The 13,586-nt window shown below is 39.6% G+C and overlaps 1 protein-coding gene across 5 annotated transcripts in view; it reads left to right on the top strand.

The window, feature by feature from the left end:
* Window positions 1-13,586, top strand: part of arhgap32b (Rho GTPase activating protein 32b) — a 54,880-nt gene that overhangs the window by 21,132 nt on the left and 20,162 nt on the right. For 4 of the 5 annotated variants that reach the window (XM_088278940.1, XM_088278941.1, XM_088278938.1 and 1 more), the window contains 5 exons: window positions 7,703-7,789; window positions 10,516-10,653; window positions 11,318-11,410; window positions 12,129-12,251; window positions 12,545-12,622. In XM_088278940.1, coding sequence (XP_088135066.1) covers window positions 7,703-7,789; window positions 10,516-10,653; window positions 11,318-11,410; window positions 12,129-12,251; window positions 12,545-12,622 — 519 coding nt within the window. Of the gene's footprint in view, window positions 1-3,716; window positions 4,245-7,702; window positions 7,790-10,515; window positions 10,654-11,317; window positions 11,411-12,128; window positions 12,252-12,544; window positions 12,623-13,586 lie in introns of those variants that run through there. The other variant, XM_088278942.1, reaches the window with a different exon arrangement.

The raw sequence follows: 13,586 nt of genomic DNA, 5'->3' as shown, positions 1-13,586 counted from the left end.
TGGTCTAGACAAAGCAATGTTGGGCTATTGCCTGCAAATAAGATGATGTTAAGCCCCTGTCACATGTTCTCGCAAAAGAGATGTGTGGATTTCTTGCTGAGGATGATGTAACAGTTTAGACCAGCACTGCCCGGGTTGGGGGAAACAAAAGAGCAGTTGGAGTGCACTCATTCTCAACCCCCTTTATTCTCCGCTCATGTGCCTCACACATTCGCCCAGCCCCTTTACTGTGTACGCTTTTGATTTTTCACATGCAAATGGGAGGTAATATTGTCCAGGTGTGGGCAAACTGTGGCCCGGGGGCTACATGCGGCCCGTTAAACGTTTTAATCCGGCCCGCCAAACTTTAAAAAAAAAATATAAATAAATAAATCTTGTTAATGTTTTATTTTCTAAATACTGTGGTTTTTCAAAGACATGTATATTGTTGCTATGCTTTTGTTGGCCAGGATGGCCGAGTGGTCTAAGGCGCCGCGTTCAGGACCCAGTCTCCCCAGGAGGCCTGGTTTCGAATCTCGAATTTCCCCATTGTGGGACTAATAAAGGGAATATTATTATTATTATTATTTTCACTTTCATTTCAAATTAAATGTATTTTTTTTTCGCGAGGTTACCAAAACACTCCATCCTTCTGCTCCTTGTTCGGCCCCTCAGTCAGATTTTAGAACCCATTGTGGCCCGCCAATCAAAAAGTTTGCCCTCCCCTGATCTAACCTGTTAACATTAATGTAGACAGGGTAGGTATTATTATTAGTAGTTGCTTAAGATATTGAAAAAAACAATCATTTACTTGAGACATCATTTTATGGAGGTGACTATGATTCATACTCTTCTTGATCATTTTATCTTCATCTGCATTGCACATACATTGTCTAGCACGACCAGCAATAATAGTTAGTCCTTCAAAGAGAATAATTTGAGCTCCAATTTCCCTTGACACTCATAGCGCTGACCCAGACAACCATTCACACCTTCAGGCAAATTCAAGTTCTCAATTAACCTTAGGTGCATTGTATTTTGGACTGTGAGAGGAAGTCAGTTCCTAAAAAATCCTTTGGAAGCACAGCCTTAAATTGGATATTTTGGCTGTGCAATAGGCCAAAATATTTTCCAATCAATAGCAGGGGACGTTGTTTGGGTAACATATAAATAATGTGTATGTCCGTGATCCAGACATCTGTCTGTATGAAGGCCATGCACATCCGTTCTCCCATGATCATGTTCTTCCAAGAATTTGGCCACTGAACTGACGCCCAGATGGTCTGTAAGAAACATCACCGGTGCAAACATTTTTTTTCATGCATGCACACATTCTGGCCATGGAATTTGAATGCGTACTATACTGAATGGAATTTATTTTCCTTTACTCCTTCACACTTGACAAATCTCCCTCGTTTCCTGACATGATCACTGCTGAGCTGGCCGCTTGAGGAAATCCTTCCCAAAAGTCCCGAAATGATGTTTGGAACATGTTACATGTGGCCCCCGGGCCGTAGTTTGCCCACGACTGCATAAGACTAAGAAAAGAAGGAGGAAGTGAGACTATTTACCTGTTTGACACTTCTTCTGTCCAGTATCTCTATGAAGGCGCTTCAAGAATTACACGTGACAATCATTTCCCGTCTTCTTTACCTGGATTATGGGGAAGGTTGGCAAATTGAAGCCTTATACTATAAAGAAAAGTATGTGGCAGGTTTTTTCGTATTAATTGTGGAAAATATTTTGAGAGCATTTGAGCACGGTGGTGCTAATGATGCCCGTGACCCTAGTGAGGATAAGATGTTCCAAAAATGGATAGATGGATATCTACGACAGGCCAGCACTTGGAAAAAAAAATCCTTCTTTGGAGGCCATCATTTGAAAAATAAAAAAATCTCCTTTCATACTTATCTTCAAACTACCCATCCTTGCGTGTCATGTTCAAAAGGACAGATAATAAAAAGGATTCCACAATGTCGATGACAGACAGATAGATGTCTCTGTCAATAAAATATTTTACGCTCAAGAATGGCTTGATTTTAATCCTCCTTTTGTGTTTCTTTGTGCCGTCGATCACAGACAGTTCGAGACCAAGCCAAGACGGTGTCCAAGGTGCAGTTTCATCAAAAATATGCACATTTGTCTCCATAACGTTGATTCTGTGTTTGGACATTAGTGGTGAATCTGTAAACATTTCATGCGATGAGTACACTCGGTCTGAGAAGCTTTTCTAAAAACAGAAAACATCATGTCAGGTATTCATGCCTGAAGTATATTTCTAAATGTCATCTTACAAGCTTGGCTACTCTGACAGTTTTTACTCGAATATTTAAAAAAAAGCCAACGGCCTGCGAGTGTTGCTTTTTCACGTTTTAAACTGTGCCTACCTGCGGTTTCCTTAACCCTTCATACTTGGCAAATTCCACCTTCTAAGAAAACATCAGTGGCCAGACCTGGAAAAGTATCCCGGATATTGCTTTATGCATTTTTGTTCAGTGGAATGTTGTAATGGACTATAGTTTTATTTTATCTGCCAGAAGTTAAACCTTATAGTTGAGGAAAAATCAGGTGCCACATAAATGAGGTCAGTTTCTCAAATACCTGAGTATTCAGCATTGTGGAAATTATTAACATTGGAGGTCAAGATTTTATCATAGTTTAGGCACACTGAAGTTATGAAAAATTAAATGTGAAGAGATGTCATCAAAAAGTGGATCGATTGGTGTCTCGACGTTTTTGTGTGGTTGCCTTTCCTGGGAAATATCCGAGAGCTTATGTCACATGTTTTTTCTTTTATTTTTTTGTATCTCTTCAACCCATCTCTGGCATAGCGAAGTGGGTCAACATTGGATTTTTATTTTGATATTCCTTAAACAGATTATTGCTCTCGAATTAATTTGCTTCACATGCAGCCACTCAAATCAAACAATGTTAGATTTTTCAGGAACGCTGGAGCAATTTTCTCGGTTTTCTTTTTTTTAATTAGGTTCTCCTTTTATTGTGAAAGCGACAATCGCACGCTGACGACACACACCGCAGCGAGCGTGTGACCACTGCAGGTTTCAGGCGGCTGCCTGGTGACCTCTCCTGGCTCCTCATGTTGTCCTCGGTGGGTGGAGTCATTTGCTTTTACTGTATTTCCGCCCACCTTCCCAGCTAAAGGGTTTTTGTAATTAAATTCATATGATAATTGTAAATAATGAATCCCAAATGATAGAATCCTCTTTATTTTTTTCTGGAGAGCACGGTTGGACCACTTTTTGATTAGTTCATGTGAATATGGTAGACCGCTGCTTTTTTTTTTTTTTTTAAAAAGTTGAGTGACCTTTTTAATTGTGGAAAAAAAAAACGCTCATAGCTAGATGAGATTCTGCTTTGTTCATCAATGTCAGAAATAATCAAATTGGAACTGAAGCCCTCGGTAGCTATTAAGTCTCAGACTTGCACGGTCTGCAGAGTTCCTGAGCACCGTGCAAGAAGGGGGATGGCTGCACATGTGGAGGGAAAGAAACGGGTTGGTGCCTTCCCACTTTTTTTTTTTTCTTTATTTTCACCCCCATTTACCTCCTGCCCCCTTTCTCCTTGCATGTCCTTGTTCTCACTGGCTCTCTCCCTTCATCCTCGCGCTTTGTCCCGGGAATGTACCAACCAGGGAGGGGACGAGGAGGACAGAAGGGGGAGGGGTGAAGTAGCATGTCAGACATGGGGTGAAGAGGAAGAAGGGAGAGAATAGCATGTGGGATAGAGAACACACATGGGATACAGACGGCAGCCGGAAAGTTTTTTTTTTTTCCCCCTCTTTTTTTCATTCCTGGTGTTGATTTAATGGAGTGGCCACGTCGTGTTATTGTTCAATAGACCACAAAGAGAGAAAGCCCAAAAGCAAACGAAAGAAGAAGAATCCAGACTGGGCATCACAATGGCAGGATGGCCGCGAGGGCCAAATGGAGGAGATAAAAACTGTCCAGTTGAGGAATCAACCATTTTAACATCACCTCTTAGCCTTTAAAGCTGCAAGTACTTCCGTACGTGTCGCAGAGAGAGCTCCTTACTGTTTGTGGAACAATCAGGAGAGCTTAGTATTTAACGTCCTACCCCTTGGAATTGTGCTTCGGACGGGTGAAACTGGACTCTGTGCGACGGGGATGAGAAAAAGAGACTGGAGACAGGTGTTGGGCATTAAAGGAGGGGGAACATGTTGGTGTGAATCTCCACCGCGTGAAGGGTAAAACGTCAAATGCAGGAAATGCACACTTGACATTGCCGTGAGTACTCAAGTGTCGTGTGTGTTCTTTTCCTTGAGTTTAAGTATTACCGTTTTGTCGTTTGCATTGGAGATAGCAACTTGGCTTGCTACACTCTTATGAGTGGTAGATAGTTTCCATTATGTTTTGCAATTGCTCATGAAATGTACTTGCAGTTAAAAAGAGTGTTTTGCTTCATTTGTTGGATTCATTGCCCACCTTTGCCCCCCTTTGAACACATTGCCATTAGCTTCAAAGGTTCCTTATTGATCGCTAAGAGTGATTTTGGTGTGAATAAGATGGAGTTTGTTAAATGTTAAGATGTACATTATATACAATATATATCATCTTCTACAGGTCAACCTTTGCGATGCTGGTTGACATCCCTTCCAGAATACCTTTCAGTCTGAGTGCTATTTGATCTTATTGTGCATGTCATGTGGGCCAACGACTCGCCAGAAGCAGAAGCACTTGCTCGCCTTATAATGTTTTTTCCATTGGAGATCAAATTGCTGTTTTGAGCAGTCTTGTGTTTATGGTTTCCCGCACCACTGGAAATTTCGGTGTATCTTTAGAATAACTTTTAATAGCTGTTCGCGTGCAGCTGTGAGTCAACCTGCTGGCGTTTCCCTTTCTAGCCTGTTTTAATGAAAGTGAGTTTGTAATTTAATATTTAATGATTGTCAGGGTCTGTTGTGTGTGTGCTATGTATGATAGTCATTGTGTACACCAGGAGTTACCAATGTGGTGGTAGCCCTTGAGGACCTCATGGGTACCTGGTCTAAAACTAGCTCAACCAGTGATGGGACACTGTGATTTTCTAGGAATGTTTGAAAGTGATCATTTGAAAATGTTGACGAATAGTGACTGTCAAAAATGTTCCCGTACCGTTTTTCTTTCCTTTCCATTTTCCATTGTGAGCACTTAGCACAGACGCGTTTTCGAATAATGTATATTTGACTCTGACAGCCAATCCAGCAGCAGCAGACGAGCTTCGTGGACAGAGAAAACTCACTGATACTCTCCTTATTCAAATATTTTGTCAACTCAGCGTTTTTAACCCACTCAAAGCTCTTGCCGCTGCCTTATGTGGCCTTACAAAAAATTGCACAATGCAAAAAAAAAAACATTGTACAAAGTGTTGTCTGTAATTATAAAACTATTTGAGAGAAGATTTGTCTGTGTAAGGGTGAAGTCAGCTAATAGTAACTGATTGGTCAGCAAAGAATTGTTACTACTGTGGTATAATTGGATTGTGTGTCTGCCTCACATTGGCAGTTTCTGTTTGGGTATGAAAAGGAATTTAGGACATTTTGTTATAGTGTGATGGAACCAACTTTTTGATCAGAATTGCAGAAGGTATGTTTCGTGTAAACACAACTGTTCATCACCAAGAAAGCATCTTAACTACGGTGAAGCATGGCGCTGGTCGCATGGTTGGGGGCTGTTTTATTTTATTTTTTTCTATTCAGCTCGAACGCTTAGACAAGGTGGATGCAATTGTTAAATGTTCACACTTCTGCTAGAAAGCATAAAACATTTACATTATACGATGAACTTTATTTGGAATTACAGTAAAGTGAGGCATTTTATATGATGCCCGGTGTTTGCTGAATCCAGTTTAACAGGAGTTTGATTGGTTAATTCTGAACACGCCCACATCCCAGTATTAAGATGAGCAGCTTTGTGCAATCACATTATTTTAGTTGTTTAATTTTTACTTTCACTCTTTTTGGAGAAGCACATTTATGGAGTTGGAAATGTTATCGGTTGGATTAAAGGGGAAGTCACCCGCCCCCACAGTCTTTGCAAAAGTTTTATGTGCCTTTACTCGTCGAAAAACAACATTCTGATGAATATTGCGTTTATGGAATATGAGTTAAGCAGCAAAATCGACTTTTTTGTCACTTATGTCTATTGAAAATGACAACCCACTTGCGACCAATCACACTCATCTGTTTTCTGAAGATGAGCAATGATTGGCCGTTGTCTGAGCACTGCGCAACAGTGATCTCATTTTCAACCAATAGCGAATGGCAAAATGGCCGTCCCATGAGATGTTCAAAAATGGTTGCATTTTATTGCTTTACTCATATTCCTCCACAAACACAATATTAATCAGAATACTGTGTTTGCATTGAACATATTCTTGCTAAGAATTTTAGGGGGGGGTTTGACTTCCCCTTTAATGGCGGAAATGCTTTTGAAATAATTGTCTTGGTCTCAAAACCTGTCATTTCAACATGTGTGTAGACTTCTTAAATCCTCTGTACATTTAACTTTCTTATTTTCTTTGTGGAATTGGCTGAATTTCAAGCGTTTCTGCTTCTATGCTACCACACTGTTTATGGAGCTTTCTGTTCCGATGATCCTTCATCAGCTACTTGCCGACGACGGATGGAAACACTAACCAAATCGTTGAGAAGTAGACCGTGCGCGTATGAATTTAAATAAACCCAAACCTGTCTGCATTCAAGGCAATTGCAAATACCTGGCTCTAGTACCTTCTCGAGTGGGGCCTCTCAAATATTTACTGAGTAAGACGATCCTGGTGATATTACAAGTCGTCAGAAAGATTTTAAGCTTTCATTAATCCTCATATTTTAAGGCCGCGCCTCACTCATTATCCTCTCTTGTTGTTACCCATAAATTAGAAGTCCATCAGCCAACAGGAGACACGGCTCGGAACTGTCATGTCATCATTTAAGTACCTAAAATGTTGACATACCAGGTGTAAGGAAGGAAAGTGAAATTCAATGCCGGAACATATCAGTCACATCAGTGGTGCTAGTTTATTTTAGTTCCAGCTGGCTCTGTACGTTTGTGAGTGGAAGCAGGCCAATAAGGAGTTGACAGTTGAAACAAACAAAACGGGACAGATTTGAACTTGAAAGGAACCGTCAAAATATCAGTCAGGTTATGTCTGATTATACCCACTCAATATTTTAGATCTGACAATGTAATTTATTGTCATTTCTCACCCATTTATGTCTCGAAGCATCACATACTGCTCTTTTCAAGTTGTTCCGGTGTCCCCCTTACTTTGAAGAAAGATAGAAAAAAAAAAAATTGCCTTTTGAACAAAAAATAGATTCACCACATGTCATCAACGGATTGAAACTAATGAGAGATGAGAGGGCAACTCCACTCTTTCCTTCTGATTAAGATGTAATATCCTGAATTCTCAGACATTAAGTAGCTTCAAAGTGTGGGGCACCCTTACTATCATAGGATGACATGACGTGTAATTAATTTCAGTCTTATATTAACGCAATTTTACTAAAAGCCAGTCGTAAATAAAAGGGAAAATGTCTTGGTTTACTCGTTTTATTTTCAAGATTTTGGATTGGGTCACAAATTTCCCCATTGTGGGACTAATAAAGGACATCTTTATCTTTATCTTTAAAATAAAAATAAAATCTAAACACTGTGGTACAACAATGAAAATGTGAACTCATAATGACTGTGTTGTCTTTCAGTTGTCTCTCGGCGATGAACAGAGTGAAGTGACGCGAAACAGCCATGAGTCCAAGGAGCTTGTATACTTGGTTCATATTTACTGTCAGGTGAGGCTTCATTTCATGAAGATGCACCGAGACACTTTAATGCCAGGGATTTAAATTCAGAAAAAGATTCAGATTCCGATATAGAACACCTTTTATTTATTTACTTATTTATTTTCCCCACCATTTGTGCAGCCCAGCGCAGACCACTCTGCTCGGCGACCAAATCAAAGAATCAATTTACACTCAATAGAAGTATTTTATGCACTTATCAAGATTTTATGGAAAGTCACTTAATGCCGTCTATAAAAACAGAACAAGTGTCTGACTTACATCATGAGAACGTGATCTGAAATTAATTGAGTCCAATTTAAGGTCCTCCACTCCCTTTGGACAGAGTTGGTGGTGTAAAAAGCAAATCAAATTTTAAACTGACCTGATCACATACTTGGCAGACACTTTGCGGTTATGCCCTCAGGTCAACGGAATTATTTGCCGAAACGGCAAAGAAACGGCTAAGCAAAGATGTTTTTCGCTTCTGCCATAAGACTGCTAAATGCACCAAATGTAGAATAAAGCTAGAATCATTCCTCTTCCCATTCTCCTATCTCAGGTGTGGGCAAACTACGGCCCGGGGGCCACATATGGCCCGTTAAACGTTTTAATCCGGCCCGTCAAACTTGAAAAAGATTAAATGAATAAACCTCGTTCATGTTTTATTTTCTAAATAGTCTTGTTTGTCAAGACAGATATCAGATATTTTGTTGTCATGCTTTTGTTCATTTTCATTTCAAATTAAATCTATTTTTTTTTCTCCGATGAACTGAGATTACCAAAACACTCCATCCATCTGCTCCGGCCCCTCTGTCAAATTTTAGAACCCATTGTGGCCCACCGATCAAAAGGTTTCCACACCCCTGTCCTATAGGTTCACTGATTGTGGTTGTTGGCAAAATGAGGAATTATTTTTTTAATTTACTTTTCTTTATTGTACTGAATGTGTTATTTGTTCTTGCTTAACCTTAAACTGAATTTCCCCTTTGGGACTAATCAAGTATTCTGAATCTGAATCAAAAGAATGGCTGCTGAAGGTTCCAAGTTGTAACGAGAGTACATTTTGGGTCGTATTCGCTTCTTGACTTCATTATTCTGATTCTTCATCAGATGTTAGTTTTCATCGTTAATTATTATGGATGGAAACTTGGTCGGAGTCTGCTGTTTTACATGCCAGTTAAAAATTCACTCTTTAGTATTTCTGTATATAATTTAGCGTGCAAATTTCTGTACAAAATGTTATAAACCCAATCAAACAGCCGCCGAGTAGTTTTGCCCTAATCCCCTTCTCTGACATTTTGATTTTTTTTTTTTTTTCATGCGTTTCCATCCGCAGCGGGTATTCCTTTTCCTCGTCCTTGGCAATGACAGACAAGTATGCAACTGTGTATTTGGAAATTCCATCTACTTAGAGTGGCTGGAAAATTGTTAGATCTTCCCCAGAACGTTAGAAAAAAAAAAAAAGACTGCAACTCACAACGAGTTTAGTTTCGAGTTTGAAAAGAATTAGTGGTACAGAACAGTGAGAACAGTTCATTTCCACGGAGCCAGGCGTGGAGGGTAACTGGAGTCCCAGTATGAAAGTGGAACCCGCAGAGTCTTTTCAGCCCCGCCTGCCACAGCCAGTGCTTTAAACACCGCAAGAATCAGTGGTTTGAGTGGTGTGCTGCAGTCCCAGTGGACAGACTTTGGCCCGAGTACAGACAAATCTTTTTAGGCCAAATCAAAGCAAAAGTCATTTTCCACCACGAGTTTCTCTCATTTGCATAGGCAGTTTGGAGCTTCATCTTCAAGTTGGTAGACAAAGGAAAAAAAAAGAATGGCTCTATTGTATGTGACCTGAGGTTTTTAATGGTGGCTTCTTATGGTTGCTTTGCATTTTGCTCTGAGTCATAGATTGTATTTGAATGCAGAAGCATCACTGGGGACAGAAACTGAAAACGGTGAAATTTGAAAGGAATGAGGAACGTTAGTCCAGAAGTGTCTTGACACATACGTGTTAGAATGTCAGGTGATAGGAAAGTAACATGTTTTTTTTCTTTTGATTTCAAATGTTTGGGCTGCTAGCAATGTACCTCCAACACAATTTCTGAGAATGTTGGGGGTGCCCATCTCCTATTTCATGTTTATTAAAATTGCTCTGCACGGCATTTGTTTTCAATGTCAGCAGCGTGGCATACGATATACAAACTAGAGGGCCTTATTGAAATGAAAAGTATCTGCCAAAGTGACAAATACGTTTGCTATGTTTATCACTATCCCTGCTTTAGGTGGCTAACGTTAGCTTGCGCTAGCTAGCACACGTAAAGATTTGATTGTGAAATGTATTTGGCTATTTACATGACACCGAGTGGCACGCTGGAGACCTGTCTATTGGGGAACAAGCAATTATAAACTCAATTTTCCATAATGTGTCCCCTTTACGCAAAGAATTGTGTGAAAGCCAATTAGACCGTCACAACTCATGAATTGCAGCAGAACAAACAAATATGTCCGTCACATAAAATTGCTCGTTATAAAAAAAGGACAAAACACTTTTTTTATTTTATTTTTATTTATTTATTTTTATTATTATTATTATTTATTTTTTTAATCAAGAGAAACATGTAATGTCAGGTTACATTTTAGGTGTAAGATTGAGGGCAGGGCTTAGTAGATTTTAGTTCAGTTACCCGCTCACACACAAATAATCGCTACTCTGTTTCTTTGACTCACTCAGTGTTTTCTTTTTAAAGGGTCGAAGCTGGATTGTGAAACGTTGCTATGAGGATTTCCGTGTCTTGGACAAGCACCTGCACCTTTGCATATATGACCGCCGTTTCTCTCAGCTGCCTGAGCTGCCAAGATTTGACAGTTTGAATGATCAACCAGAGGTGAGCTCATAAAACTCTCTCTGTGACTGTGTGCATGCGTGCATGTGGACTGTAAATAACCGCTTCGAAAGATGTCGCATGACGCTGTTAAACCTTCCCCAGAAACTCAATTCTACGGGTTTAGTATTCCAACAAACTGAATCATAATCATGGGCAAAATAAATGTCAGTCATGAAAAAAAAATATTCTCAACAATACTTCTTAGTCAGCTTTAGTGTGAGGGAAAGGTTATTTGTATATACAGTAAGATGTGTTCATTAATCATCTCTCTGCAACAATCAATGAAAAAAAATGTCAAGCAGAAATGTTGCCAATTTTACATTGCTCATGAATCCTCTCATCTGATCTCACTCTGCTTCCCTTTGCTCATCTTATTCCAAGTTGTTGGCAAATGAGCGAAGGGATTTTTTGTCACTGAGTTGACTATTCCACCATAGTTTCAGCAAAGCTCTCAAAGCCAGGTGTGCCGCTATGAGTGTGCCTTTGAGCGTATGACAATGTTAAACAGATTGTCAGTCACGCCTTCTGTTTCTGATTGATTATTTCTTAAAAGATGAGGCCAGTTAGTTTTTTTTTTTTTTTACACATACACCACTGTCAATTCTTATCGACGTCTTTAACGTGATGTGACAAAAAGTAAATTCCTTTTTTTCTTCCATGCTAGTCTGTTTCCCAAATGTTGTTGGGTTACCTCTCCCGGCTTTCGGCCATTGCTGACAACAAGATAAACTGTGGGCCGGCCCTCACGTGGATGGAGGTATGTACATAATTTCCTCATCTGCAGAAGAATCAGTGTGTGTGGTAGTCGAAATAAATCTAATGATTGGATTACTTAGAATTAAAACTGATTTCCAAGATGCTTGAATAATCTTAGTCCAGGTTTGTCCAAAATGGGGGAATCGCGGCCTGTTTTCAGCTATCCACTGGCCACAGTCTCTGGCATAAAGAGAGACACTTTGAAGCTCTCTCGGTACATCTTTGCCGCATGTCTCTCTTGAAATGTACAGCCACTGTTTTTAAACTGCAATGGCAGATTTTTCTGATAATTGTGAGAAAATAAAATGCGAGTGTAGAACTGGTTGAAGACCACCTGCCGCGGGTGGATCATATTTCATTTACTCTGCTGTGAATGTATAATTGAACACATGCACTTTGTTATGCGATTACGACTGATTTAACACAGTACATTTTAACACTACCCTTTTATGTGGTAGGAGGCTGACTCAGCAGTGATGTGTGTAATCGACACAATGTTGATGAACATGATGAATGCTTTTCCACCCATGATTACTTCATCTGCTGAGTTGCTTTTTTTTTTTAAATTCAATTTTAAATTAATCAAATAACCTCAAATGCATGTTACAGGTTTTGCGTTTTTTTAAATTTTTTTTTACTTGCATTATTTTGAATCTGTTGTCTAAGTATTGAAATGACGCAATAGAGACGCACGGTAATAATGCGTACTTGCTTTCCAGGTTGACAATAAGGGAAATCATCTTTTGGTTCATGAAGAGTCATCCATCAATGTGCCAGCAATCGCAGCGGCCCATGTCATCAAGCGCTACATTGCACAGGCTTCCGACGAGCTGTCCTTTGAGGTGACACCAATACACAACGCTGTCTCTCAATCTTCTCAGAACACGGAGAATGCATTCCATTCATCTTTTACAGCGCTTGAGGGAAAAAAAATATTCACTCAAAACCAATTGTGTCTTCCAGGAAAAGTGTTTTATTTTGCGAAACAAACAGCTGAAACTAAACATGTTTGCTCGATCCGGCAAGCCTGAAAATCCGGTCATTTTAAAACAATCCTTGTGCAATTATGGTATTGTATTTTTGCAAGCCACACTTTACGTCTGCAAAGTGACAAAGTATTTCCTCTTCCCTTCAGGTTGGTGACATTGTGTCAGTGATTGACATGCCTCCTAAAGAAGATACCACTTGGTGGAGGGGGAAGCACGGATTTCAGGTGTGCCATTCAAAACAATATCATAGACTACGTTTACATGCAGTCAATTTTCAGGTTTGAGTCAATATTCCTGTTTCTGAAAGATTCGGAATGATCTGTTCACGCCCGTGAGCCGACAGTCGCTTCTATATACGATCAAATTGGAATGGACTGGAATATTGGAATATCCCAGATGACATCATTTCTTCTTCTTACTTCATACAGTAAATCCCGTATATCAATAATAATTGAACACTGTGCAATATTTTATGCTAAAGATTCTTGTACAAGAATAGACCCATTTTACAATGTGAAATCATGTCTGAACTTTCGCTCACCCTCTGCCCTACTTTCTTGCACTGCCCTTTTTGACCACATTTGGCTCCTTGCCTACAAGACGTCTGACATTCTAGCGCACTGCCGGGGTTGCAGGCATCAGGAAGTTTCTCATTAGTTCTCTGCTATTTCTGAAGCCTTGTTGTTTGGCAAGCATCTCCAGAGAGTCTTGTCTGTCGGTTTAAAGCTGTATTTTATACATATATATTGAGTGGGAAATATCCCACTGGTGAACATTGGGTTGGCGTTATACTGCACCTCCGCTCACCTTGGTTGAAGCTTAACATTTTTTTTTAATGTCCTGAATGTAGTTCATTGATGTTAATGTCTCTGGAAGAAGGCAGGAAAAAGTTCAAATTCAATGATTGTGAATTTTTCCCACATATATTGGTTATTAATTGGTTTGACTGCAGGGGTGGGCAAACGTTTTGATTGGCGGGCCACAATGGGTTCTAAAATTTGACAGAGGGGCCGGACCAGAAGCAGAACTGCACCTCATCGGAGAAAAAAAAATAAATTTAATTTGAAATTAAAGTGAACAAAAGCATTACAACAATATGTATGTCTTTGAAAAAACACAGTATTTAGAAAATAAAAGGTGTATTTATTCAATTTTTTTTCAAGTTCGGCGGGCCGGATTAAAACGTTT

The sequence above is a fragment of the Idiotropiscis lumnitzeri genome, chromosome 17 (assembly GCF_059441095.1).
Source record: "Idiotropiscis lumnitzeri isolate Australia: NSW breed Sydney's pygmy pipehorse chromosome 17, RoL_Ilum_1.0, whole genome shotgun sequence".
Lineage (NCBI taxonomy): Eukaryota > Metazoa > Chordata > Actinopteri > Syngnathiformes > Syngnathidae > Idiotropiscis > Idiotropiscis lumnitzeri.
This window is presented reverse-complemented; position numbering and strand designations above follow the sequence as displayed.